Source organism: Pelodiscus sinensis, chromosome 22, assembly GCF_052426305.1.
Source record: "Pelodiscus sinensis isolate ZL-2025 chromosome 22, ASM5242630v1, whole genome shotgun sequence".
Classification (NCBI taxonomy): domain Eukaryota; kingdom Metazoa; phylum Chordata; order Testudines; family Trionychidae; genus Pelodiscus; species Pelodiscus sinensis.
In genome coordinates, this window is record NC_143073.1 from 21,074,523 (window position 1) to 21,099,995 (window position 25,473).

Below are 25,473 nucleotides of genomic sequence, written 5' to 3' on the forward strand. Positions count from 1 at the left end.
TAACAACTCAGGATGACGTCCCCCTGAAATGAGCTATTACGGCTGGTACCAACTGCACTGCAGGGAGCAGAAAACACAGGGCAGTGAGTTTTGGATTATGTGTGTGTGAAAGGCTGGCCTGTCCTAGCCGGGGCACTAGAGGAAGCAGGGCAGGATGTTGGCTGAGGGGGAGCTTTTGGCCACTCCAGCCCCAACATGGCTCACAAGGGGACACTGTAAGGACAGAACACTGGGCTAGATGGGCTTTTGGTCTCCCCCAGTACGGCCATTTTCATGTGGGGCAGGAGAGCTGGCTGGGGGAAGAGGGTGCTCCTGGCTACTCCAGCCCCACTCTGGCCCAGCAGGGAGTGCTTTTGGGAGGAGGGCAGGATGACTGGCTGGGGGGGGGGGGGGGGGGGAGTTCCCAGCAATTCCAACCCCAGCAGGGGGTGCCGTGGGAAATGGGGTAGGGGGAGGGTAGCTCCCAGACATGCCAGCCCCATCAGGGGGTCAGTGGAACACAGTACAGGAGCCCTGGTTGTGTGAGGGGGGAGAGCTCCCAGATATGACAACTCCAGCAGGAGGCTCAGCACAGGCCAGGGCCCTGGCTGTAGGGAAGGGAGCTTCCAGACATGTCAATTCCATCGGGGGCACTGTTGGGAGCAGGGTAGGGTTCCATGGGAGGACCTCCCAACCATGCAAGTCCCAGCAGGGGGTGCGGTGGGGCCCAATGCAGGGACCCTGGCTGTGCGGGGGAGCGCTCAGACATTCCAACCCCAGCAGGGGGCACTGTGGGGCCCAGGATACAGGCCACTGTAAGGAAAATGTTAGCACAGGCTGTGACACGATTGGTTCCCGAGACCCTTGTGTGAAAGCCCCAGGATCCCCAGCTGGGGGCTTTCCTTCCTCACCCTCAGCGAGCTCCCCAGTCCAAAGTACGGACGTTAAATATCAGTTAATCGAATAGTCAAGTAGCCTCATTAATTCTTATCGGTTACTCAACTGTTCTATTGTCCCCGGAAGTGGGGCTAGCAGCCAGGGGGCTCCGGCCCTACTCCCGGGGAGCCTGCTGCCCCTCAGGAGCCGGTGTTGCCTGGGGGTGAAGTATAATATAATCTATATGGGTGTGGATTGCCAATCTGACTAGAAGGTTCCAAGTTTGCTCTCCTTCCCTAGGTCACAAAAGTTTGAGGACTATAAAGCTATTTCTGGAGGTGGATCTGGGGGCCCACAACAGCAGCCATGCTTACAATGAGGACAGTACCAAATTAAAACAACTTTTATTATGACTGGCATTAAGATGTCAAGCAAAACAAAGCACACAGCACTGATCACAGCTTGATTCAATCTCCCCTGAGGGTAACATTAACAAAGTTGGGATGTTCGGAAAAGGCCAGCACTCCTCCTATCCACTGCAGGGCCAATGGAGCCAGATCCCAGCTGGGGTCAATGAACCATAGCTCCACCGGAGAGGAGGGTCAGTCCAACTTAGCGGAGACGATTGAATTTCTGACCCTGCCTCCAGCGTCCATGCACTTTGATCCCTTTATAGCCAGCACCAACCAGATTGTTAAAATAACCCTTGTAATAAATGGAGTGGGAGGCACCATTGCCTCTTATACTAGTTATGGCTAGGGAAACTGAGTCATGAAGCAGAGACTAGGTGTGTCCCCAGGGTCCCTCCACAAATCAAGTTTTGAGTCCAGATTTGTTTTTGTTCCTGGTTGCTTAACTCCACTGATCAATTAACAGGTTGGAAGGAGGAAGCCATTGCTAGAAATGTAACATCCCAATTCCCTTCTGCTTAGATCCCAGTAAACATCCCAGAGACCAGCCTCCAGGGCTCCTGCAAAGCCATTTGTGGGGGAAGGGGGGGGATCACCATTTCCTAGGTATTTCTACGTTCGGGCGTAGCAAAAAGAAAGGATTTGCAAGTCATGTGGGCTGGTGCATGAAGAAGCAGGACTTGGGCTTTCTTAAAGCCATTTCTCTTTGGTATTTCATAGAAACCTAGAACACTAGAACTGGAAGGGACCTCGAGCAGTCATCCAGAACAGTTCTCTGCCCTCTTGGCAGGACCAAGTACCATCTAGATTAGAGGTGGGCGAGAGAGCCTCTGTGGGCCGGACCCGACCTACCAAGCAGGTTGATTTGCCCATGGACACTCTGCTGGTCCCGTCTCCAGGCCAATCAGGGCCTAGGGATGGGGGAGCCCGCAAAGTCTCCTCCCCCAGCAGTGGCGCACGGCATTTAGAGTGAACCATCCGATGAACAGCTGGCAGTTCACTCTAAGCACCACACATCCCTCGCAGGGTGGGGGCAGGGAGCAAGAGACTTTTCATGTTCCCTGCCCCAAGGCCCCAACTGGCCTGGGCTTGACGGGCAGGGGGAGGGGGGAGTTGTGTGCGAAGTCTCCTGCCATCACAAGGGGCACAGGTACCTAGAGGGAGCCACTAGCTGTTCAGAACAGCTGGTGGTTCTATCTGGGGGAGGGGTGGGGGCAAAGATTTCTTGGGCTCCCCGCTCCCAGGCCAATCAGGATCTGTGAGTGGGGGAGCACAGAAGTGTCCTGGCCCCTCCCCTTCTGCCCAAGGCTCCGTCCCTTCCAGGGCAGCCTAGGGCCACTTCAAAAGTTTCTGAAATGGTGCCCCTTCTAAAATTATTGCCCACCCTGATCTAGATGATCCCTGATAGATGTCCATCTAACCTGCTCTTAGATATCTCCAAGGATGGAGATTCCACAACCTCCCATACAAAATACATATTTTTATAAAAATAAACATTTTTAAAGCCTTTCATTTCTTTCAAAGAAAATCGCTCTGTTTGCTAAGCTGAAATAAATCAGCACCATCAATAGCTGCACAACATGCGCAATAACTTCCTGGCTGTCCCCAAACCCCACAAGCTCCTGCCACCTGTCCCAGCCGATCCTGCGCTGCAGAATCCCATGAGGCAGGTCCCAGAAATCATAAAATTAACTTCACAATCACAACATTATAAAACATAATAAATAAAAGAGTCAGTTCTGCCCTTGGGGCTGCTGGTGCCTGTGCATGAGAGCTGGGTGCTCCAGCCAGCTGGAACCGAGCACGGACGGAGGATTTCAAGGGACAATTTGGGGTGGTCATGTTAGGCCTGATTGGAGGGGCTGTTCATAATCCCCCATGCCTACTGCTCTGCCTTCTGCCCCCAGTGATTAATTGTTCTCCATGTCCATTGGAGGCAGGACAAGCAGCAATGGCACAGCAAGGGAGAGTGAGGGTACGGTAGGTCGGGAACCACTTGCCAGCTCCCAGGCATGGTCATCCTTACTCATACGCAGAATATGCAGCTGCATAGGGTGCCCAAACATTTGAGGCACATCTGGGCCTTCGTGTCACCCCACCTGCCTCTTTCTACCCCTGGAGCAAGTTAGCTTAAAAGTGAAAAGCCAGCCAGAGCTATGAGCAGACACTAAACCTGAGAAAGAGCCATTCAAGTGGTAATGAAACCATTTAACAAGGGGTTTGCCAATCGCAAATATATACAGGTATACTCAGTTTCTGCATTTACTGTGTTAGTCCACAAGACCTTTATAAACAATAAGTAGTCCTCCTGTAGCACCTTAGAGACCAATATATATATATGGGGGGGGGGGGGTTCTTTCTCTCTCTCTATGTCTGACCCACGAAAGCTCATCACCTATTAAACCATCTTGTTAGTCTTTAAAGTGCTACATAGTTTTTCCTTTTGTTTTAGCAAGATCAGACTAACACCGCTACCTCTCTATTACTATTCTCTATGTATATGAACAGGTACCCCCAACAGAAAAAGGGAGAGGGGGATTAAAAAAAAAGGACCTATTAATTGTAGTGCTAATAAGGCTAATTGAGTAGGCTGGAAGTATCCCATACTTAGCTTTTCATAGAATCATAGATTCATAAGATCATAGAATACTAGAATTCGAAGGGACCTTTAGAGGTCATCGAGTCTAGTCCCCTGCCCTCATGGCAGGACCAAGCACCACCTAGATCAGGTGTGGGAAATAATTTTTGGTGGGGGATCACACCAGGATTTTGGAAAGTGGTCAAGGGCCACACACACTATGGCAGGGGTGTGAGGTCCAGGAAGGAGGCTGGGTGCAGAAGGGAGCATGGGGTAAGGGTCAGGGTGCAGGCGACAGCGTGAGGTCTCGGAGGGAGTTTGGGTGAAGGAGGGGGTTGTGACCTGGGTCAGGAGATTGGGTGCAGGAGAGGATTCTGGCCTGGAGAAAGGGCTCTAGGAGGGGGTGCAAAGTCTGGAAGGGAATTATGACCTGGAAGAAGGGGAAACGGGGTGCAGACTGCAGAGGGTTTGACAGGTAACCTGGAGCAGGGGAATGGGTGCAGGGTCTGGTGCAGGAGATAATTCTGGCCTGGGAGAGGAGTGTAGGAGGAGGTTCAGGATCTGGGAGGGAGTTGTGATTGGGGAAGGGGGTGCAGAAGATTTGGCTGGTGACTGGGGGGAGGGAGTTGGGATGTGGGAGAGGCAGGGATGCCAGAGGCAGGCTCTGCCTGTGAGGTGCTCCTGGCCAGCAGCCCTACTTTAAATTGCAGGCTGTTCCCTCCATGGGACTCTCAGCTCCAGGAGGGGGAAGAGACTTGCTCGGCCTCCATCCCCCAGACCAATCGCTCAGCTCTTATTGGCTGGTTGTTTCCAGCCAATAGGAGCAGAGAGATTGGCTGGGGTCAGTTCCTATTGACCAGTTGTTTCTGACTGGTAGGAAGTGTTTCCTAATGTCCAACCTAAACCTCCCTTGCTGCAGTTTCAGCCCATTGCTTCTTGCTCTATCCTCAGAGGCCAGAATGAACAAGTTTTCTCCCTCCTCCTCATGACACCCTTTTAGATACCTGAAAACTGCTCTCATGTCCCCTCTCAGTCTTCTCTTTTCTAAACTAAGCAAACCCAATTCTTCCATGTTCTCTCACAGGTCATGTTTTCTAGACCTTTTGATGTCAATTGGGTGTTGAATGTAAGGACAGCAGGATTTATAATGGCCCATCCAGTTCAGGACCTTTGTTAAAAAGGTCCCCTTTAAAAATATATAATCAGTGCATCGCTGAAGATTATAGAATCACATCTCTAAAAAAAAAGTCATCTCCCATTCCCCTGAGCTGCCAATAGGCACAGGGCATGAGTACTGCCCAGGGCCCATAAATCCTAAGGATGGCCCTGATCCTTGGCACTGGATTGGAAAAACCCTTGTCAGAGCTGAGCAGGGGGTTACTTGGTGTTGGTCAGGGTGGAGGGCTACACTCTTACGGTCCCTGCCAGCCCCACCTCCTGGGGGTTCTATAAATACCTTCGAGACTTCCGCGGGGGTCTTGCTAACTGCTTTGTCATGGGGCAGTGATGACAGAGGGACAAAGCTGCCCTGCATGAGCTGGTTACGTTCCCCCTTTGGAGGCCGCAGCGTGAGCCCCATTGTCTTGACACAGCTTGTTCTCAGCTTCACAGGAAGTTCTTATGTTGCAAGGGTCAGGAAAAAAAAGCAGGGCCCAGAAAGCCAAGTCCCAATGCAGGGTGTAGCTCCGGGTTACAGCGCTGTGGTGTCAAGGCGAGGGAGCTGCCAGGAGATCAGCCCCCAGGCTGGTGGTGGGAGTAGCTGGGCAGGTGCCAGGTTTTGGGTGGCTCTAGGGCGAAGGATCCTTCACATCCATTGTCCTGGTGAAGCAACTCCCTGGGCAGCGTCCCCACATCTCCCGGCTGGGAGGGCAAAGGGTCCCTGCAGCCAGCACCGCAGTCAAGGTCATGGCAATCAGGGTCGTGGCACCCAGACCGGCCACCAGCAACCAGACCCAGCTGCATCTCTGCCCTGCAAGAGAGAGCCCAGAGCACCCTGTGAACACGGCCGGAGAGCTGGCATGAGCTGCTCAGGCTCAGCGCATCACTCAGCCTCCCGCCCCGGTCCATGGGGAGAAGCCCAAACTCTGGGCTGCCAAGCAGCAATAACAAACTCTGCCTGCGGGAGGGGGGGGGGGAAGCGACAGTGGGACACAGAACTAAACACAGTCATAGAGAGGTAGCCCTGTTAGTCTGATCTTGCTAAAACAAAAGGAAAAACTATGTAGCACTTTAAAGACTAACAAGATGGTTTAATAGATGGCCCACAAAAGCTCATCACCTATTAAACCAGTGGTCCCCAACGCAGTGCCCGCAGGCGCCATGGTGCCCGCTGGGGCATTGTGCACACCTGCCGACAAACTGGGACGGCCCAGCCCCCCGGTGTGTGGGAGGCGCCGGCCCCAGGTGCGCGACACGCACCGGCGCCGGGGGCGCGGCGCTCTGGCGGCCCCAGCCCCGGGGCACATGCAGGCGCTCGGGCACGCGGCGCTTGAGCAGCGCCAGTGCCGGCCCCAGGCACGCGGCTCAGGTGGTGGCGCCGGCCCCGGGCCCACGGCACAACGCGCTCGGGTGGCCGCAGCCCCGGCCCTGGGACATATGCCGGCACCAGGGCATCCCCGTCTCCTGGCGTGCCCCCGGACGTGCGGCCCCGCCCCCGGGTGCCCGGCGCGTGAGTAGCCCCACCCCCCCGGGCACCCGGGATCCTCTAAAGGTTGGGGACCACTGTATTAAACCATCTTGTTAGTCTTTAAAGTGCTGCATAGTTTTTCCTTTAGAACTAAACACAGCTACTAATCCCCTCCCCCGTCCCACTGTAGGCAGCACCTGGACCATTCCTAGCTCCTGCCCACTCACTGTTCCCTGTTGCCATTGTGATGTGCTGCATGGGGCGCTCCTGCCCCGGTGCTGTCACCAGGAACACGGTGAGGTTGGCACTCTGTCCCACGGGCACGGCCAGCTCGCTGCGCACGGTGTAAAGGCCCTGGGCGTCCACGGACTCTGTGCTGCTGCTGAGCCCCGTCAGGTTGGTTCCTGTCGAGTCCCTCCACTCCACACTCGCCTGCGGGTACCCACCCGCACAGCTGAACGTCAAGAGGGTGTGGTCCCGCCAAAAGGAGTCAAGGGTCAGATGAGGCTCACTGTAGGGTGCTGAAAGGGGAAAAAAAATTATTTCCCATGTCTCTGGAAATTATTTCCTCCCATTGCTTGACAGGCTCCAAACTCAGGAATTGCTCCCCCAGCGCAGGAATTCAGCCACCCAGCAACACGGCACAAGAGGTTAAGCTGCACAGCTTGAAGGGAAGCCATGAAGGCTTGATCCAGCTTTAAGGAGAGACAGCGCCTGCCATACATCCATAGAAGGAGGCCACAGTGTCCACACCACACCAGAACACTCCCCCTCTCTTGGTCTGACCAGCCAGAGCCAGTTACCACTTGCAGGGTTCCTGGTTTCCTTCTGCAGAACATGTTTTCTGGGATCTGGCCCAGTGGGCTGTAGCACCACTGGAGTCAATGGGGCCAGATCCCAGATGGGTCAATGGGGCCAGATTCCAGGTGGTCAATGGGCTGTAGCTCCACTGGAGTCAATGGGGCTATGCCAGATAACTCAGCTGAGAATTTTGTCCTGGGGTTTTAAGTTGTGTCTCCAACATTAACTTCATTTTCCTCCCACTGATATTTAAGAACATAAGAACGGCCATATTGGGTCAGACCCAAAGGTCCACCTAGCCCACAGTGGCCAATGCCAGGTGCCCCAGAGGGAGTGAACAGAACAGGGAATCAGGTGATCCAACCCTGTAGCCCATTCCCAGCTTCTGACAAACAGAAACTAGGGACACCATCCCTGCCCATCCTGGCTAGTAGCCATTAATGGATCTATCCTCCTTGAATTTATTTTGTTTTTGCTGGAACCTTTAATAGCCTTGGCCTTCACATCCTCTGGCAAGGAGTTCCACAGATAACTGTGCATTGTGTGAAGAAATACTGCCTTTGGCCTGTTTTAAAATTGTTACCTCATAATTTCATTGAGTGACCCTCAGTTCTTGTGTAATGAGGAGTAAATAACACTTTCTTGTGTACGATTTCAAAAGCTGCCATGAGTTTAAATAACCTCTGTCATAGTCCCAGTCTTGTTAGGCTATCAAGCTGTTCCATACCCCTAATAATTTCTGTTGCCCTTTTCTGAATCTTTTCCAATTCCAATATATCTAGTTTGATATGGGTCAACGACACCTGTATACAGTATTCAAGATGTGGGCATGCCAGGGATTTATAGAAGCAATATGATATTTTCTGTCTTATTACCTGTTCCTTTCTTACAGATTCCCAGCATTCTGTTTGCTTTTTTGACTGCTGCTGCACACTGAGTGAATGTTTTCAGAGAACCATCCACAGTGATTCTGAGATCTCTCTCGAGTGGTGACATCCAATTTAGTTCCCATCATTTTGTATGTATATTTGGGATCATGTTTCCTAATGTGCATTACATGCCGTCCTCACTATAAGTCTAAGATACATTCCAAAAAACTTGAACTTATAAACAACCTAAAGTGAGATTTTTTTTCCTGCGGCTGACTTCCATTTAAGCAAATTTTTTTTTTACACAACTTATAGCAGGGAATGGGAGGACATAACGCATCAGTTCCTACAAACATAATGAATGTCCTGCAGAATGGATGTATGCCAAGGTGACTTAGAGCAGGAATGCCCTGTACTTTGTATTTTCAATATGGAATTTAATCTGCCATTTTATTGGCCCACCACCCAGATTTAAAAAAAATAAAAAAATAAAAAAATAAACCCTTTGTGGCAGTCTGTTTTGGACTGAATTATCTTGAGTGGTTTTGTATCATCTGCAAATGTTGCTACCTCATTCTTTACCTCTATTTCCAGATTGTTTATGAAGATGTTGACTAGGACGGGTCCCAGTACAGACCCCTGGGAGACACCACTAGTTACTTCTCTCCATTCTGAAAACTGACCATTTATTCCTTTGTTTCCTATCTTTTAAGCAGATCCATGAGAGGACCTTCCCTTATATCGATGACAGCTGGCTTTGCTGAAGACACAGAACCCAATTTGTGCCTCTAGTTCTACCTATCTTGCCCCAGTGGGAACTGTAGAGTTTGGAATGCTGGTGACCAGCCTAGAAGAACACATTTCTGAATCTGTTGATTACTACTAATCTCTGCCATACTTCAGCCCTTTGTGGTGCATTGCTTTGAGCCCCAGACCCCTCACTGGAGTTCATAAACCAGTAAAGATTGGTCCTAGGAAATATTTCTCCCACCACAGTATACACCTAACCTGTGGAACTCCTTGCCACAGGTACCCTTGTCTCTGCCTCACAAGCAGTCTGAGATGGGCTACCAGGCTAGGTGGCCTCATGGGACTGAGTTAACCTGCAGATTCTTATCTTCTACAGGGCAGCTAGCAGAGCCTGGAACCCTATGTCAGCATCTGGCGTCAGTGCTGATTATAAGCACAGTGCCAGGAGCAGGCCTCTCTGGGGCTGCTGCCCGTTAGCATTAGGGGCGAAATAATCTCTGAATAAAGCAGCTTCTCTCAGCCCGTCTGATATCAAAAGACAATGGAGCCTAAGGGGAAAGCTCAGGCAAAATGCACCATACCCAACACTGCAACCTGCCTTGTCATCAGCGTCAGGCCCAGCTCGGAGGTCATGTGGCAGTGATAGACGCCATCGTCCTGCGTGCGGACACCCCTCAGCACCAGGGATGCATTCCCCCGGGCCAGCCCCTCGGCATCTAGCCACGTCCGGTTCCGATAAGCCGCGTCCTGTCTCTCCAGCTGGTCCTTCCCATAGTAGTAACTATGAACCACCCGGGGCTCTGCCCCTGCCCGCTCCGGCTCCTTCTGCCAGGTGAGGGTCAGACGTTCGAGGTTCATACTCGGCTTGGACGGGAAGAGGCAGCTCAGGGTGACGTCTCCCCCAAACTGAGCAGTGATGGGCGACTCGGCTGTGATGAGTCCTGAAAGGGAAACGGGGTCAAGGGCAAAGATCCTAGCCATGGCTCTGTCCCCCTCACCTGCCCTGGGGCCGCCGTAACCCCAGGAGCTAGCAACATGGGATGGAAGTTTGGGGGCAGGAGAGGCGAAAGAGGATCCAATCTGGCATGCTGACTGGATTGGGACGTGGAACCTCTCTCCTCTCAGTTATTAGTCAGTGGCTCATATGTGAGATGAGTTGGTGGGTCTCAGCCCAGTTCCTAGCAGGCCTGGCCATCCACAGCAATAAAACCACCCTCCCGCCTGGTCCTTTGCTCAGCAGCAGAGCCCAAAGGCTCGACAGGTGCCAGAGGCTCATCTCTAGCTGTCCCCCAACACAGCAGTGGGGCCAGTTGGAGATGGTGGGGTGAGGGAAGGCTCTCTGTGAAGCTCTTTCCCTTAGCATGGGAAAGGCTGGAGAGATGTCTGAACACTGAGGGGAGAGGCAGGGAGTTCCGTGGTGCCAGGCCCCCAACCCTCAAACCCTCGTCATTCAGGCCCTCAAAAGCCATAAGTTTGGCTTAAAAATCAGGAACAATACAAGGGCCATTGCGTTCATTGGCTTTCTGGCATCAGAGCCTCGGGCTGCACCCGGGCGGAGTCTGCAATTCAGCAGGTTAAAAGTTTGGAACATTCTTTTCAAACAAACAAGGGCTTCTGAGGCCCAGAGGGAACACATGTGCTCCTTGCCCCCGACTGCTGAACGGTTTGAGGCAGCCCAAATCCCCCACATTTCAATCAATATTCAATTAAATACTCGATTGAATATTTTCAATTTTCTGGTTTTCAGAGGCTTCAATGAAAACACCCAAAAAGTTCTGAAGAAAAATTTCAGCAACCCCCCCAGACCTTTCCACTGGTGTTTTTCTTGGCAATGAAAATCCATGTCCCAGCTCAGACTTCCAACCTTTTCTCCTCAAACATGAGGGCTAAAGTCTTCCTTTTTAACAAAATAATTCCTGTGTTATTCACAGCCAGCCAGAGCCAGGGTTGCTGTGAAACTCGCAATGTCACCATCAAGTTGTGTCCTTCGGGGATGGAAGAGGCAGAGTGTGCGGGGAGAGGAGGCTTCTTAATCAACACGGTTTTAGGGAACGGAACAAATATCGACTCGTTTTCCCATTACTGTTCAATAACACCGCCTCCCTGTACTGTCGGGAACTCGAGTCTCCCCCCTGAAGCCGGTTTCTTGAGCTACAGGTGAGTTTGGGAAACACCACGTGGTTTGTAAATGGGGCAGGATAGCAGGGCCTGTGATGAGATACTCACCCCACTGGGTTCCCCACACCAGGAACAGGAAAATGGGGGAGCAAGGGCCAGGGCTCATCCCACGCTGTGGAGACACAGATTTGTCCTGCAAGGGAAGCAGAGACACTGATTGGCCAAGCGACCCCTCCCCAGTGCCCTAAGAACGGATTTCTCAGCTATGCCCCCATTCTCCACCAGCTCCCAAGTGGGACCCTGCTCAAACCAGCAACTTCCTCCCAGCCCCAGCTCAGCAGAGAACAAACACTGGCCCCATCTGAGAACAAGGCAGTCCCTAGGGAGTCACGGGGCCCGGGACAACCCACCCACCTCAGGCCACGCCCCTGACCCTTCCTGTCCCCACCCTGCTCCTCCTCCCACCCCACCTGTTCCTGCCCATGCTCCGCTCCTCCCATCCCCATTGCACCCCTTGTCCCGAGAGACACAACCTGGGAGGATTATCGGGGGGGGGGGGGGAGATGGAGGCTTTGTGAGGGGCACAGCAGAGGCTGGGCCTCCCCATGATGGCAGGAGCTGCGGGAAGCAGCGTGATCCAGCAGCCTGCTCCACTCCGCCCTCTCCCAGCCAGGTCTCTCCACTTCACCACAGTGGCAGGGAGTCAAATGCCCCGGCCCCAGCCAGCTCCCCTGAGCCCTACATCACCGAGGGAAGCAGGCCAGGGCTGGGGCCACGGCCAACGCCCAGGTCACTCTGCTTCCTACCGCTGCGAGGTGTACAGGAGAGCTTGATCCCTGCTGCTGACCTGTGCCAGGCCCCACCTCCAGGGAACGCCCCTGGCCACCCTGGGCCCCATGACTAAGATGGGGACTGGCCTGCCCATGGGACAGTTGAGACAGCATTGTAGACACATCTCTGCGTGAATCACAAATCTCCGTATTTCATGTGAGTGGGGATCATCTTCATAGAATCTCTGTTACATGTTTAACTTGGTATCACGTCCTTTTATACAGAAACTTTGTAGCTTTTCATACAGAACATAGAAACATTATGTTACCTCTTGGTAAAATAGTCCCTGCAAATAAGTCAGGTCAAGAGAATGTCTTTGTACCAGACTAGATCTCCCCCCTTGTGCTGAGTGGATTGCTTTGTGGAGTGAATGAGGTGCGAATGGAAAAGGCGTGAAAATCAAGCACTTCCAGGCACTTACAAGGGTTGGAGAGGGGATGGAAGCCAGATCCAAGAACAATAAGACCTGTTAAGTGAGCTCATTGAAAGACAATTGAACATATGGACCCGTTGGGTGTCAGAAGATGAAGGTGGCAGCATTAAGACTAAGGATGTTAAGTAACGGTTAATTGACTAGTCCAGTAGCAGATGGAATTTCCATTGACTGGTTGACAGGCACTTCTGCATTCCTTCTTCGAAATGTACAAGCCCCTCCCCCTGACCTCTTGCTGGGGCTTTTGTACATTTCAAAGGAGGAATGTGGAACTCCCCCTGCAACCTGGGGAAGTCCCTCTGACTCCAGGCTGCACTCTCACTCCCTCTCACTCCCCACTGGGGGATCTTGTGCATTTAAAAGCGGCAGTGCAGCATGGAGCCCGGGGTTCATGCTGCGCTGCCAATGTGATCCCCAGTTGATCCTGGGTTCCGCAGAAATGCCACACTGGAGCCCGGGATCAGCTGGCAAGTCCCCAGCTGATCCTGGGCTCTACCTGCAGCAGCGCCACACAGCTGATCCTGGGCTCAGCTGTGCGGCGCTGCCCCTTTGAAATGCCAAGGCAGCGTTTCAAAGGGGCAGTGCTGCATAGCTGAGCCCGGGATAAGCTGTGCAGCATTGCCCCTTTGAACACCGCCTTGGAGTGTAAAAGGGGCAGCCGCACAGCTGATCCCCAGCTCATCTTTGCAGCGCTGCCCCTTTGAAATACCCCCTCTCTCCCGCCCTGCTTTTCTGCCTCTATCAGGGGGGCGGGGAGGGACTGACTAGTCGACTGACTATCTGATAAGCATTTGCTTATCTGATAGTCAAGTAGTCGACTAGTCCTTAACATCCCTAATTAAGACACCCCCCAGAAGAAGGCACCACAGACAACTAACTGTGTATGCATATGATGACTCACAGATTTTGCATATGCATAAGATGATAAATTTGCATGAGAAGGGAGCTACTATAAATCAAAGGCATCTTGCAGGGGGACCCCAGGGTTTCGTCTTGTCAACATGGGAGCATCGATTCGGATTGGCACAAGCTCAGCTCCAACCCTCCCCCACCTAGCCAGTGCGGTTAGGGGGAGCAACTATTGGTAACAACAGGACAGAGTGTGCTTGTGTGTGCGTGTGCGCCTCTGTGAATGTAATATAGATCGTATGCATGATAAGTGTTAATTGCTATGTGTATTACCGATAAATGTGGCGTTTCCCCTCCCCCCCCCGAAAAGCTCCTGTGCAGGGCTTTTAGTACAACAACTGCTGTGGGGCCCCCCAAAGTGTGGGGCCTGAGGTGGCCACTCCCAACCATCCTATGGACTCTGCCTGCTAATGCAGTGGCTCAGCCAGGCTAGCCAGCCCTGTTTCTAGGGTATCAACACCCTTCTGAGCCCCTGTCCCACCCACAAGCTCCATCTCCTCCCTGTCTCTCGCTGCACCACACCATCTGTGCTCAGAGATCACATGGTCTGTGCCCTGGAGTGGGGGCAGGCCAGATCTGGCCCATAGGCCACCCCACCAGGGCCCTCAGGCACAGAGAGGCCAGCGGCTTCTCAGCAGCTGCTGGTGGCTTCCTGTGACTCTCTGCTCACAGGATGGGGCGGGAGGGGGGGGGAAGAGGCTTTGCATGCTGCTTGTGCTACCCAAGCAAAATCTCTCAGCTTGGAAACTGGCCAATAGGAGGTAAGAGATTTTCCTGGGCAGTAGGGTCAGCATGTGAAGTCTCCTTCTCCTCCCTACCCCCAACATCCGGAGCAGAGAGGCACAGGGAGCAGCCAGCCATTTTGAGCACCTTGGGGTTGCTGCATGCAGGCAGCCTGCCTCAGGGTCCTGCAGGGCTGCTGGCTGAAGCCACCTACTAAGTGCCTCCTGGCCACAGCCTCCCTCTGGCACCCCAGCCCCTCCCTCCCTCAACTCCCTGTGCCAGGTCACCACCCAAACCTGCACCCCCTCATCTGGCCGAAACTCCTACCCAGATCCCGCATCCCCTCTTACACTCCCCCTCCCCCAGGACAGAATCCTTTCCTGCACCCAAACACCCTCCACACCCTGCACCCCAGATCACAACCCCCTCCTTCACCCAAACTCCTTCTTAGATCACACATCCTCCCCTGCACTCCAGTCCCCTACTCAGAGAGCTCCCTTCTGCACACAACCTCCGTCCCAGACCCCGCACCTCCTCCACAGAAAAGTGTAGTCCTTGACCACTTTCCAAAATCTTGGAGTGGCTCCCCTCTAGAGGCCCATCCCTGCACTAGAGGCTAGATCAGACACTGTAGGGCCTGTGGCAGATCCCATCCCAGCCCCACAGAGAGGGGAATGCTGTCTGAGAGCAGTAACCCACATCACTGATGTACTCACCGGAGCAGCCCGGCAGACTGAGTGGCCAAAGGGATGGGGAACCAGGCAGTGGGGCGTCAGCACAGGCAGTGGGGCCTCCTGAAGAATGCGCTGAACAGCTGTTACTCATCACTGGGTATTTAAATCACTGAATGTGGAATTTCCAGATAACGTCATGGTCACAGGATTTGTGGTTTCTATGCTATCACTATGGCAGGTCCAGCCCCCACACACCTCGGCTGTCTCTAGACTGCATCCCTTTTCCGTAAAAGGGATGCAAATTAGACACATCGCAATTGCAAATGAAGCGGGGATTTAAATCCCCCCCGCTTCATTTGCATAAACATGGCTGCCACTTTTTTCCGGCTCGGAGCTTTGCCAGAAAAAAGCGCCAGTCTAGACGGGGATCTTTTGGAAAATAAAGCCTTTTCCGAAAGAGGGAGCGTGGGACCCTGGGGATGGGGCAGCATTGGGGTTGGAGCCATGCTTCAGGCACCGGGCCCCCACCATTGCCTTGCCCTGCAAGTGACCTATTTCCTGTAACCAAGACGCAAGGGAAAGATGGAAGCACCTGCAGTTTGCTTTAGTCCTCCACCCCCAGGCAGAGCCCCCAAGGGTCCTGCCGGCTTCTCACCATGGAGCTGCCAGACCCGTCAATGGGAACGGTGGAAGTTAAATGGCCTGTGACCACAGTGGATTCTTGTGCCAGGGGGAGCCGGCAGCAACCGGCTGGGTTCCACAGCCAGGGGCCCCTCTTAGCAACACAACACAGAACCTGTTGAAGTTTCCCTGGGCATTGTACTAATACCTAGATGGGGATGGGAATTATGAGACCTAAGGCAGGATGGCATATGCCCTTAGTAACCAGAGCACCAGGTGACACCTTTTGCCTGAGAAGCAGGACAAAGGCCAGAGGGAGAGCCAGGCTAGGGTCTGGGACCAGGAGCTGGGGTTAAGTCAGTTTCAGCTGGCTTGGGGTGCAGGGAGAGGCTCATGCTGACTGCTTCTGATTCCTGTGCTGACCAGTCTGTGTCACTGGGAACCAATAAACCTTCTGTTCTGCTGAAAGCCCTATCTGGCTATGGGTGGGGGCGCAGGGCCCAGTGACTCCTCCACACCTCAGTGACACCAGGCCTCCTCTGTCCCTCCCACCCACCCTCGTCCAGGTGCACTGGTACAAGCTAGATTGGAACAATGGGAAACTAGGTTTGCGGGCACCTGGGCGCCATAGGGCAAAGTAAAGCCTGGAGTTTGGGGGCAGGGTGCCCATTTGTGGGTGGGGTGACTCTAATCTACATTAGGCTCCATGTGGGCAACAAGGCCACCATGGCTCATAGGTAAAGGTCCTGGGGATGGAGAAGGGCCTGTGCAGGGTAGAGTGCAGTGAGCTAGCAGGCAGATCCAAGGCGAGTGTTCTAGCCCCACTTTTCTCAACCTTTCTTTACAAAGTACCCCTTTAAAAAAATTGATAAGTATCCCCAGTACCTACAGTTTTCAGACATGCAAACATTTTTATACTGTTGCAACACATTTGTTTAAACAACTTAATCGTAGCTGGGCGGGCGATGACATTTTTGGGTGTAAAAAGTACAAAAATAATAAAACACTGTAAAACTTAAAACAAAAATTCAGTTTTCTCCAAGTTTCAGTTGTGTTGACGAACCCCCCCAGACTCCTCTCGAGTGCCCTTAAGGGTACTCCTGAGACAGGGGAGAATCACCTTCAGTGCTGGGGTTTCAGAGAAGATGGGGCATGTTCAATGGGGAATCGCCAGAGGTTGCTGGCTCCCAGAGAAGCTGGAGAGACACGGCATAACCGGGCCCTGACTTAAATTACCCCCTCTGGTTTTGGTTTCTTCTCACATTCTTGTGAAACTGAAATGCACCAAAATACCCCAAGTCACTTCCCAGAACTGGCTCCGTCCCCACTGGTGGGACAGCCCAAGTGTGGGGAGGCCCCTTGAGGGCTTGTCCCCAGGGAGCAGGGAGAGGGGTTTGGTGGAGTTTGTTGAGCAGCTGGTTCTGAGCCTTTGTGAGCCTCAGCTTCTAGCTTTTCTGCTGCAGCCAGGTGGGCATGACCCAGCCATTCACCTGACTCCGGGGGCTCAGGAAACTTCACGCGGCTTCAGTGACACTTGAACTGTCTTGTGAGTGAGATGCCCCTGACTAATTGTTCATCCCACGCCTGCTCTGACACTCAGGCTACATCTAGACTGGCATGATTTTCCGGAAATGCTTTTAACAGAAACATTTTCCGTTAAAAGCATTTTTGGAACAGAGCGTCTAGATTGGCACGGACGCTTTTCACTTTTTGCGGAACAGCGTCCGTGGCCAATCTAGACGCGCTTTTCCGCCAAAAAGCTCCGATCGCCATTTTCGCGATTGGGGCTTTTTTGCGGAAATCAAATCTGGGCTCTCTACACTGGCCCTTTTGCACAAAAGTTTTGCGCAAAAGGACTTTTGCCCGAGCGGGAGCAGCACAGTATTTCCACAAGAACACTGACAATCTTACATGAGATCCTCAGTGCTTTTGTGGAAATCCAAGTGGCCAGTGTAGACAGCTGGCAAGTTTTTCCGGAAAAGTGGCTGATCTTCCGGAAAAACTGGCCAGTCTAGACACAGCCAGTGTGCTCCCCTTCCTGCCCCTGCTCCCTCCTCCAGTCTGCCCCTACTCCCTGCTCCCTCCTCCAGTCTGCCCCTACTCCCTGCTGCCACCTCCTGCTTCCTTCTCCTTGTCCTCTGCTCCAGCCTCTGCTTCCCCCTCCCAGCCGCCTCCCTACTGGGGCTGCCTCTTACCTGCTGGCAGGGAGCCTGTGTCCGGCAGGGGGGGCAAAAGGCGGCTCCTGCTGCTCCCGGGGGAAGTTCATTTGCACCGAAATTAATGGGTTTTACAGAATCCGCCCCCCCCCCCCCCCGGAACGGGCTGCAGCGCCGCTGGGGCGGCCGGACCCCGCGCAGCCCCAGACGAGCAGAGGTCCCGGGGCGGGGGGCGGGATCTGAGCGGTCCTTGCAATTTCCTTCGCTGGTGCAGACGTCGGCGCTGACTCCATGGGTGCCCCGGGGCTGGTGCACTCTCGGGAAATGGTGGGAGCTGAGCGCTGGAAGCCCCCAGGCAGCTGCCCCCCACCCCACTCCCTGCCCGCTGGGACTAGCTGCTCTGGCGTGTGCAGGAGGCTGAGGGGCGGGGGAGGAGGGGAGCAAGGTGGAGAGTTGGGAATGGCTGAGAAGGGTTCCCCTCAGGGCGCCTGGCCAAGGGGAGCTGTGGAGGGCAGTGTACACCCTGTGTCAATGGGGACCTGAGGGCACAGCGCCATGCTGAGCCACCCGGAGCCGCCTCAGATGAGCGCCACCTTGTTAGAGCCCACACCCCAGTCCCCTGCCCCAGCTCAGAACCCCCTCCTGCACCCTAACACCTTCTCAGAGCTGGGACCCCTCCAGCTCAGAACCCCCTCCTGCACCCTAACACCCTCTCAGAGCTGGGACCCCTCCAGCTCAGAACCCCCTCCTGCACCCTAACACCCCCTCAGAGCTGGGACCCCTCCAGCTCAGAACCCCCTCCTGCACCCTAACACCCTCTCAGAGCTGGGACCCCTCCAGCTTGGAACCCCTTTCTGCACCCTAACACCCCCTCAGAGCTGGCACCCAGCTTGGAACCCCTTTCCACACCCCCTCAGAGATGGCACTCCCACTCACGCCCCCTGCCCCAGCTCAGAACCTTGTCCTGCACCCAAACACCCTCCCAGATCTGGAACCTCCTGCCCCAGCTCAGAACCCTTTCCCGCACCCTAACACTCGCTGAGAGCTGACATCCACACTAGGGATGTAAGCGAGCAGTCGACTAGTCAATTACAAATCAGCCTAGGCTTATCAGTTAATCTATCTGACTACTTGCATCCTCTCCCCCCTTGCTGCCTCTGTATCAGAGGCAGCAAAGTGGGGGGAAGTAGGAGAGGCTGCTGTGAGGCCACCTGTGTCTCTGTGGGGCCACCTGTTCTCCCCTGCTGTGCTGTCACTTCTGTTAGAGGCAGCAGTGCCTGGGTGAGACCGGGAGAGGCTGCTGAGAAGCTCCAGCAGCAGCCCCTGTCCATGGGTGGTCCCAGCTCTCAACTGGGACCTCCTGTGCAGTTGCCTCTGAATCAGAGGCAGCAGTGCCGGATGACAGGCAGCTGGTCTGTGCCGAGAGCTAATTTTTAAACTGGCTCCTCCCACAGACCAGCTCCTACCTGATACAAAGGCAGCAGCATGGGGTGACAGTGGACTTGTGGGGCCAGACTTCACTGGCTGCTGGCCCTGCCCTTGAATAGTTGTGTAACTATTGAATAGTTGTGTAACCACTAAGAATTCTTGCAGATAGTCGACTATTCTATTACCTGATAGCTAACATCCCTAATCCACACCCGCACCTGCTGCCCCATCTTGGAACCCACCCTAATGCCCTTCCAGCTCCCAAATTCCCTGCCCCCAATCAGAATCACATCCCAAACTTAAATTCCCTCCCAGATCTTGCGTATCACACTTCCCCCTTTACCCCAACCATCTGCCCATCCCTGAACCCTCTTCTGTATTCCCTTCCCCAGCTCTTCACTCCCCCTGGAACCTGCACCCCACACCTTTACCCAAGCCCTGAATCCTTCCTACACCCAAACTCCCTCCTGGAGCCCTCCTCCTGAAATCCCTCCTGTACCCCAATACCCTGCCTCAGTCCTGAGCATACTCTTGCACTCCAAACACTTCAGTCCCAGCTTCACCCCAGAATCCACAATCCCCAGCCAGAACCCTCACCTCCCCCTGTATGTCAATCACGTGCCCCAGCCCTGAGCCCCCTCCCAGCATCATTTCTGGTCCCACCCAGGAACCCATATCTCCAGCCACAGCCCTCACCCGCTCCCGCATCCTAACTCTCTGCCTCGGCCCAATGAAAGTGAGTGGAGAGGGGGAGGGACCAATGGAGGGAAATGAGTGTGTGTGTGTTTGTGTGTGTGTGTGTGGGGGGGGGGGGACAGGGCTGAGAGAAAGGGTGGAGCAGGACGGGGGGGCAAGGAATTTTTGAGTCTGTGCAATTCAACCCTAGTGGCATGGGTGATTGGACAAGGTAGGTCTAGGGGAGGCACTGCCCCTTCTGCTGATTCCCTTCCCCTTCCCTGCCCCTAACCACAGGGAGGGGAACAGGTGGGCTCCAGGGCCGACTTATCCATTAGGCACAGGTAGGCACAGTGCCTAGGGCCCATGAAAATGTTTTAATTTCTTTTAAAATCAGAAGAAAAAAATGGACTTTTAGGGTCGAAGACAATGTTTTAATTTTTTTCTCACATCAGAGAAAAATGAAACTTTTAGGGACCATGAAAATCTATTACATTTTGCCTAAAACAGAAAAAAAATAAAATGTTGAAGTATTTAAAGTTACATAAAAAATAATTGTTAATATTTTTTTTAATGGAGGAAAGGGCCAACAAAAGCAAAAGTGCCTAGGGCCCACGAAAGTCATAATGCGGCCCTGGTGGGCACACAGCATGGCTCCAGCCCCAGAGGAGGGCACATTGCATGGCCCAGCCCAGCCTCCCTAGCCCCAGAGCTCCAGGAGGGCGGGTGCTGAGGGCAGCAATACTCCTTCCCCCGAACAGGCGTTCAAGGGGTGGAGCCTGGGTGGGGCCATGCCTAGCAGTTTGGGAAGGCAAAGCCCATGCCTAGCGGAGTGAAGTACACTGGATGGTGGCGCTCCTTGCCTTGTTTTAGCACACAGGGCAAGGGTGAGCAGAGAGCAAGTGTGAAAAATCAGGACAGTGGCCGGGAGGTGATAGGCAGGTATATCAGAAAAAGCCCCAAGTATCAGGACAGTTCCTATAAAATTGGCACATCTGGCCATTCCAGCTCGCAGGAATCCTTTGTGTCAAAGCGTGATTCCTAGACCAGTTTGTGGGAAATACTGACATCCCCAGATGGGTCCAGAGACATGTGGTCTGATCACACACCTTTGTAGAGTTATAGCAGCCCCTGCTTACAGCGGGGATGGGGTGAGGATGGCCTTTTTTCTAGCAGGGGCCTTGAGTGCTGGGAACTGGACTAGATGAGGTCTCAAGGTCCCTTCCAGTCCTTCGAGTCTATGGTTGTGTGGGCCACACATAGACCTGCGGGGCAGTGTGGAGGCTTGAGGCTTCCCCTAGACCCTGGTGTAGGGGCATAAATGAGGGATTTGGGGTGCAGGGTCTGGTCAGGTAGAGGTTGCCTCAGGCTGCTCCTGATGGGTGGCCGCAGAGCTGAGACAGCCCTACCTGCCCTGGCTCCACGCTAGCCCCGGAAGTGGACGGCATGTCAGGCCTCCAGGCAGACGGGCCAGGAGGGTCTGTGTGGTTCCCAGCCAACGGACGCTGTGGGCAGAGAGAGTACACAGAGCTTCTCTGATCACCTGTACACCTAGGGGCTACAGGGACAGGCTTGGGGCATCTGTCCTGCAGGATGAAATAAAGCAGTGGGACAGATATGGCCCACGGGCCGTAGGTTTCCCCACCTCTGTCTGGCCAAAATGTTCACAGGAAGGTTGACATATTCCACAGTCCCTTGTCTTTGCTGATGGGTCATCAGCCTCATCTGGCTTCTTCACTGTTGTATCTAAGGGCTGAAGGGCATGAGTGTTTTCGAAAGTGAGCCTATTTGAATAACAGATCCCTAATCAACATTCATACCGTCAGATGCCAAAATCATATAGATGGGTAAATCTAGCGCCCATCTATAAAAAGGGAAACAAGAACAACCCAGGAAACTACAGACCAGTCAGTTTAACATCTGTGCCAGGAAAAATAATGGAACAAGTAATTAAGGAATTCATCGGCAAACACCTGGAAGATAATAAAGTGATAGGTAACAGCCAGCACGGATTTGTAAAGAACAAATTATGTCAAACCAATCTGATAGCTTTCTTTGATAGGATATCAAGTCTTGGGGATAAGGGAGAAGCAGTGGACGTGGTATACCTAGACTTTAGTAAAGCATTTGATATGGTCTCTCATGATATTCTTAGCAATAAACTGGGCAAATACAACTTAGATGGGGCTACTATAAGGTTATCCAGCGTAACAGGCTGGATAATCATTCTCAGAGGGCAGTTATTAATGGTTCACAATCCTGCTGGAAAGTCATAACAAGTGGGGTTCCACAGGGCTCTGGTTTGGGACTGGTTCTGTTCTATATCTTCATCAACAATTTAGATATTGGCATAAAGAGTTCACTTAGTAAGTCTGCAGATGATATGAAGCTGGGAGGGGTTGCAACTGCTCTGGAGGCTAGGGTCATAATTCAAAATGATCTGGACAATCTGGAGAAATGGTCAGAGGTAAACAGGATGAAGTTTAATAAAGACAAATACAAAGTACTCCATTTAGGAAGGAACAATCAGTCTCACACATACGGAATGGGAAGCGACTGTCTAGGAAGGAGTACTACAGAAAAGGATCTAGGGGTAAGAGTGGACCACAAGCTAAATATGAGTCAACAGTGTGACGCTGTTGCAAAAAAAAGCAACCATGATTCTGGGATGCATTAACAGGAGTGCTCTGAGCAAGACACTATTCTTCCGCTCTACTCTGTGCTGATCAGGCCTCAATTGGAGTATTGTGTCCAGTTCTGGGCACTACATTTCAAGAAAGATGTGGAGAAATTGGAGAAGGTCCAGAGAAGAGCAACAAGAATGATTAAAGGTCTAGAGAACATGAGCTATAAAGGAAGACTCAGAGAATTGGTCTTGTTTAGTTTGGAAAGGAGAAGACTGAGAGGGGACATGCTAGTGGTTTTCAGGTATCTAAAAGGGTGTCACAAGGAGGAGGGAGAAAAATTGTTCTCCTTGGCCTCCGAGGACAGGACAAGAAGCAGTGGGCTTAAACTACAGCAAGGGAGGTTTAGGTTGGACATTAGGAAAAACTTCTTGCCTCTCAGGGTGGTTAAAGACTGGAATAAATTGCCTAGGGAGGTTGTGGAATCCCCATCTCTGGAGATATTTAAGAGCAGGTTAAATAGACATCTATCTGGGATGGTCTAGGCCTGTGGTCGCCGATTGGTCGATGGCCTCGACCAATTGATCGTGAGATGTTCAGGCCCCCCATTTCTCCCCCACCCCTGAAAAGCTCCCATACCTACCTCCAGTGATAATGGAGGTAGTGCCGGCTTCCCATGAGGTGGATGGAAGTCCTGGAGCTTTGCGCCACTTCCGGGGGTTCCAGAAGTGCGCTGCCTGCTCCCCTCCCTCAGGTCTGTGGCATGCTGGGCATGCTGCGGGAGGGGCGTGAGCCCCGGAGGTGGAGTGCGGGGGCTTCCCTGCACCACGGGCGGGGGGTCGGGCCTGGGGAAGGCGTGCGCGGGGGTTTCCCTGCTTTGTTGGAGGGGTGGGTCAGTCCCGGGGGAGGTGCATGTGGGGGTTTCCCTGCCCCGCGGGAGGGGGGAGTTGGTCCCAGGGGAGGCGCACAACAGGCAGGGCGCATGCGCAGGCCGGTCAAGGCCGCTGGTGCTCAGACAGGGGCTTGCCCCCGGGGCGCACGGCACAGGCGCTGCCCAGCCCGGCCCGGCCCGGCCAGAGCTGCTGGCACGTGCACCGGGCCACGAAGGGCCCTGCAGCCGTGGGGGAAGGGCGCTGCTGGCCGGCGCCGAGAGGCCGGCGCTGTGGGAGCCGGGCGCGCGGCTCCTGATGGCAGCTGTAAGGGATGCTGCATGCCCCTTACAGCTGCCATCAGGCGCCCCCCGTTGCTTGGAGCCCTGGGCAGCTGCCCGGCTCACCCATGCCTCCGTCCGGCCCTGGCAATGGGGGTTCCCTGCTCCATGGAAGGGGGGAGTCAGGCCCAGAGTAGGCATGCGCCGGCTTCCCTCGGGGGCGGGGGGAATCCTGGGAGGAGGAGGGTGCAGGGGACACTCTGCCCCCACTGGCACCCTGTTCCCTGACCTCCCGGCACCCTGTTCCCTCTCCCCTGCCCCCAGCCACAGAACTCTGTCTCCATTGGCACCCTGTCCCCTGCCGAAGCTCCCACTAGCACCCTTCCCCATTACTATGTACCCTACTCCCACCAACACAGTTGGGGCCACATTAGTGAAGCTTGGATTGGAGGAGGTTTTTTTGCATCTCACTTGTGTGGCCCCAACTGACTTTTCTGTGGGTCAGTGACCCCTGACTCAAAGCAGGTTCCCTGCCCTTCTCAGAAATAAAGACAACGCAGAAACTTTTTGTGTTTGACATAGTCTTTTATTTAAAAATGAAGCCTGGCCAACAAACCCCCATCTGGCCACAGCATCATAACACTCCTGCACTCCCCTTTCCCCCAGACCCTACAACTGAGCCTATCATACACTGGAACCCCCTGCCTTGAGCCCCTCACATACCCCAACCCAAACTCCTGAACCTTCACATCCAGAAGTGTGTGGCTTGCTTAGTACCCTAACCCTACATCTGACCCCAACACTGCCTGGCCTGGAGCCCCCTCCCCGAGCCAGTGTCCCCTTCTCCACCTCCTCCTGCATCCAGATTTCCTCCCAGAGCTTGCACTGCTCACCCCTTCCCACACCCAAATCCCTCATTCCTACCCAAGAGACTGCACATCCTGTCTCAACCCAGCGAGGGTACGGCCAGACTGCAGGAGTTTTTCAGGATTCCGGAGATATCCCAGAAAAACTCTTCTGCATCCAGGGATGCGTTTGTTCTTCTGCTTCTTTTAGTGGAAGAACAAACATGATCTTTCGGTCACCCCCATATTCCTCTTTCCACGAGGAATAAGGGGGCTTCCAAAAGAAGGGGGTTTTCTGATATTTGATCCAGTTTAGACAGGCCACATGTTGGAAAAACCTCTTCCTACAGAAGAATTGGGGAAAAAAGCAGCAGTATAAGGGTTGGGGATAGGAAGTGGTGGAGAGGAGGAGAATAGAGAGGGCAGGGCTTCAAGGAAGGGGCGGGGCTTCAAGGAATGGGCCGGGTGGTAGATCTTGGCTTGTTCTGTCATTTAAAAAGTGATCTTGGGTGTAAAAAGGTCAGAGACCACTGGTCTAGGTGGTGCTGGGTCCTGCCCTGAAGGCAGGGGACTGGACTCGATGACCTCTAGAGGTCCCTTCCAGTTCTAGTGTTCTATGATTCTGTGATACAGGCATACAAATTGGCTAATCGTGTTCAGAAAATCATAGCTTTTTCAATGACACCTCATGGCTTATCTTGTACAAAACTTGTGATAGTTGTTGGAAATGATGGCAGGCAATAATTTAATGACAATAGGCAATGAGATTAAAAAAATGTAATCTTTATAAAAAATGTCAACATCACATATGCAAAGTAAACATCTTTAAACCAAACTAATAAGGTCTCAAGCAGTTTTTATTTTACTCTGCTTCAATTATTGTTAATGGAAATATTTTCCCGTTTGTTTCTAAAATTAATGTTTACAGTCATTCCCTACTAAAATTCTAGCTATTCCAATCTGTGTTCAATATTTTAATATAAAAGTTGAAATGGATTGAGTCTAAGTATTGTGACACTATTGAAACAAAAATGTTTCAAAGTTACCACCTGTATTTCTTTTAAATGTTCCTTTCATGGGAAATTTCTGTTTCCCTAGACATTTTGAACTTTATGGAGGGAATATTTTTATGGGAAATTTTGGAAATGTTTTTGCAGGAAATTTGGAAAAAAATATATTTTCCATGGGAAATTTTAGAGTATTTTTTAATCAGAAAATTGTGATTTAAAAATAAATAATGGGAATGTTGATTTAAAAAAAGATTATGAGGAATCCTATGGCAACAAACCCTGTTGCCAACTCTGTGCACATAGATATACAAGCAACACAATCATAGGACCTAACCACATCAGCTACATCACTGGCACATCCGTTATTGTGATATATGCCAGCAATGC

General features: G+C 52.9%; 1 protein-coding gene across 2 annotated transcripts; it reads right to left on the minus strand.

Annotated features, from left to right (window-relative positions):
* Nucleotides 1-1,239: 1,239 nt before the first annotated feature.
* LOC142819514 (CD276 antigen-like) lies at nt 1,240-17,232 on the minus strand. 2 transcript variants are annotated; one of them, XM_075907260.2, is made up of 5 exons: nt 14,620-17,232; nt 11,116-11,200; nt 9,471-9,830; nt 6,697-6,990; nt 1,240-5,812 (listed from the first exon to the last, which is right to left on the minus strand). In XM_075907260.2, the coding sequence occupies exons 2-5, from the start codon at nt 11,171-11,173 to the stop codon at nt 5,631-5,633; spliced, it is 894 nt and encodes a 297-aa protein (XP_075763375.2). In that variant the 5' UTR covers nt 11,174-11,200; nt 14,620-17,232; the 3' UTR covers nt 1,240-5,630. The 2 variants fall into 2 exon arrangements, with proteins under 2 accessions (XP_075763375.2, XP_089628422.1); XM_089772296.1 differs by lacking the exon at nt 14,620-17,232 and having other exon boundaries at nt 11,116-14,163.
* Nucleotides 17,233-25,473: the final 8,241 nt, after the last annotated feature.

Bases quoted from the DNA above. Each gene is read 5' to 3' on its own strand.
- LOC142819514 (XM_075907260.2), bottom strand. From the start codon at position 11,173: ATGAGCCCTGGCCCTTGCTCCCCCATTTTCCTGTTCCTGGTGTGGGGA. The intron at 6,991-9,470 runs GTATGGTGCATT...TTCCCCTTTCAG, and splicing joins AAGGCAGGTTGCAGTGTTGG to CACCCTACAGTGAGCCTCAT. The intron at 5,813-6,696 runs GTGAGTGGGCAG...TCTCTCTTGCAG, and splicing joins CACAATGGCAACAGGGAACA to GGCAGAGATGCAGCTGGGTC.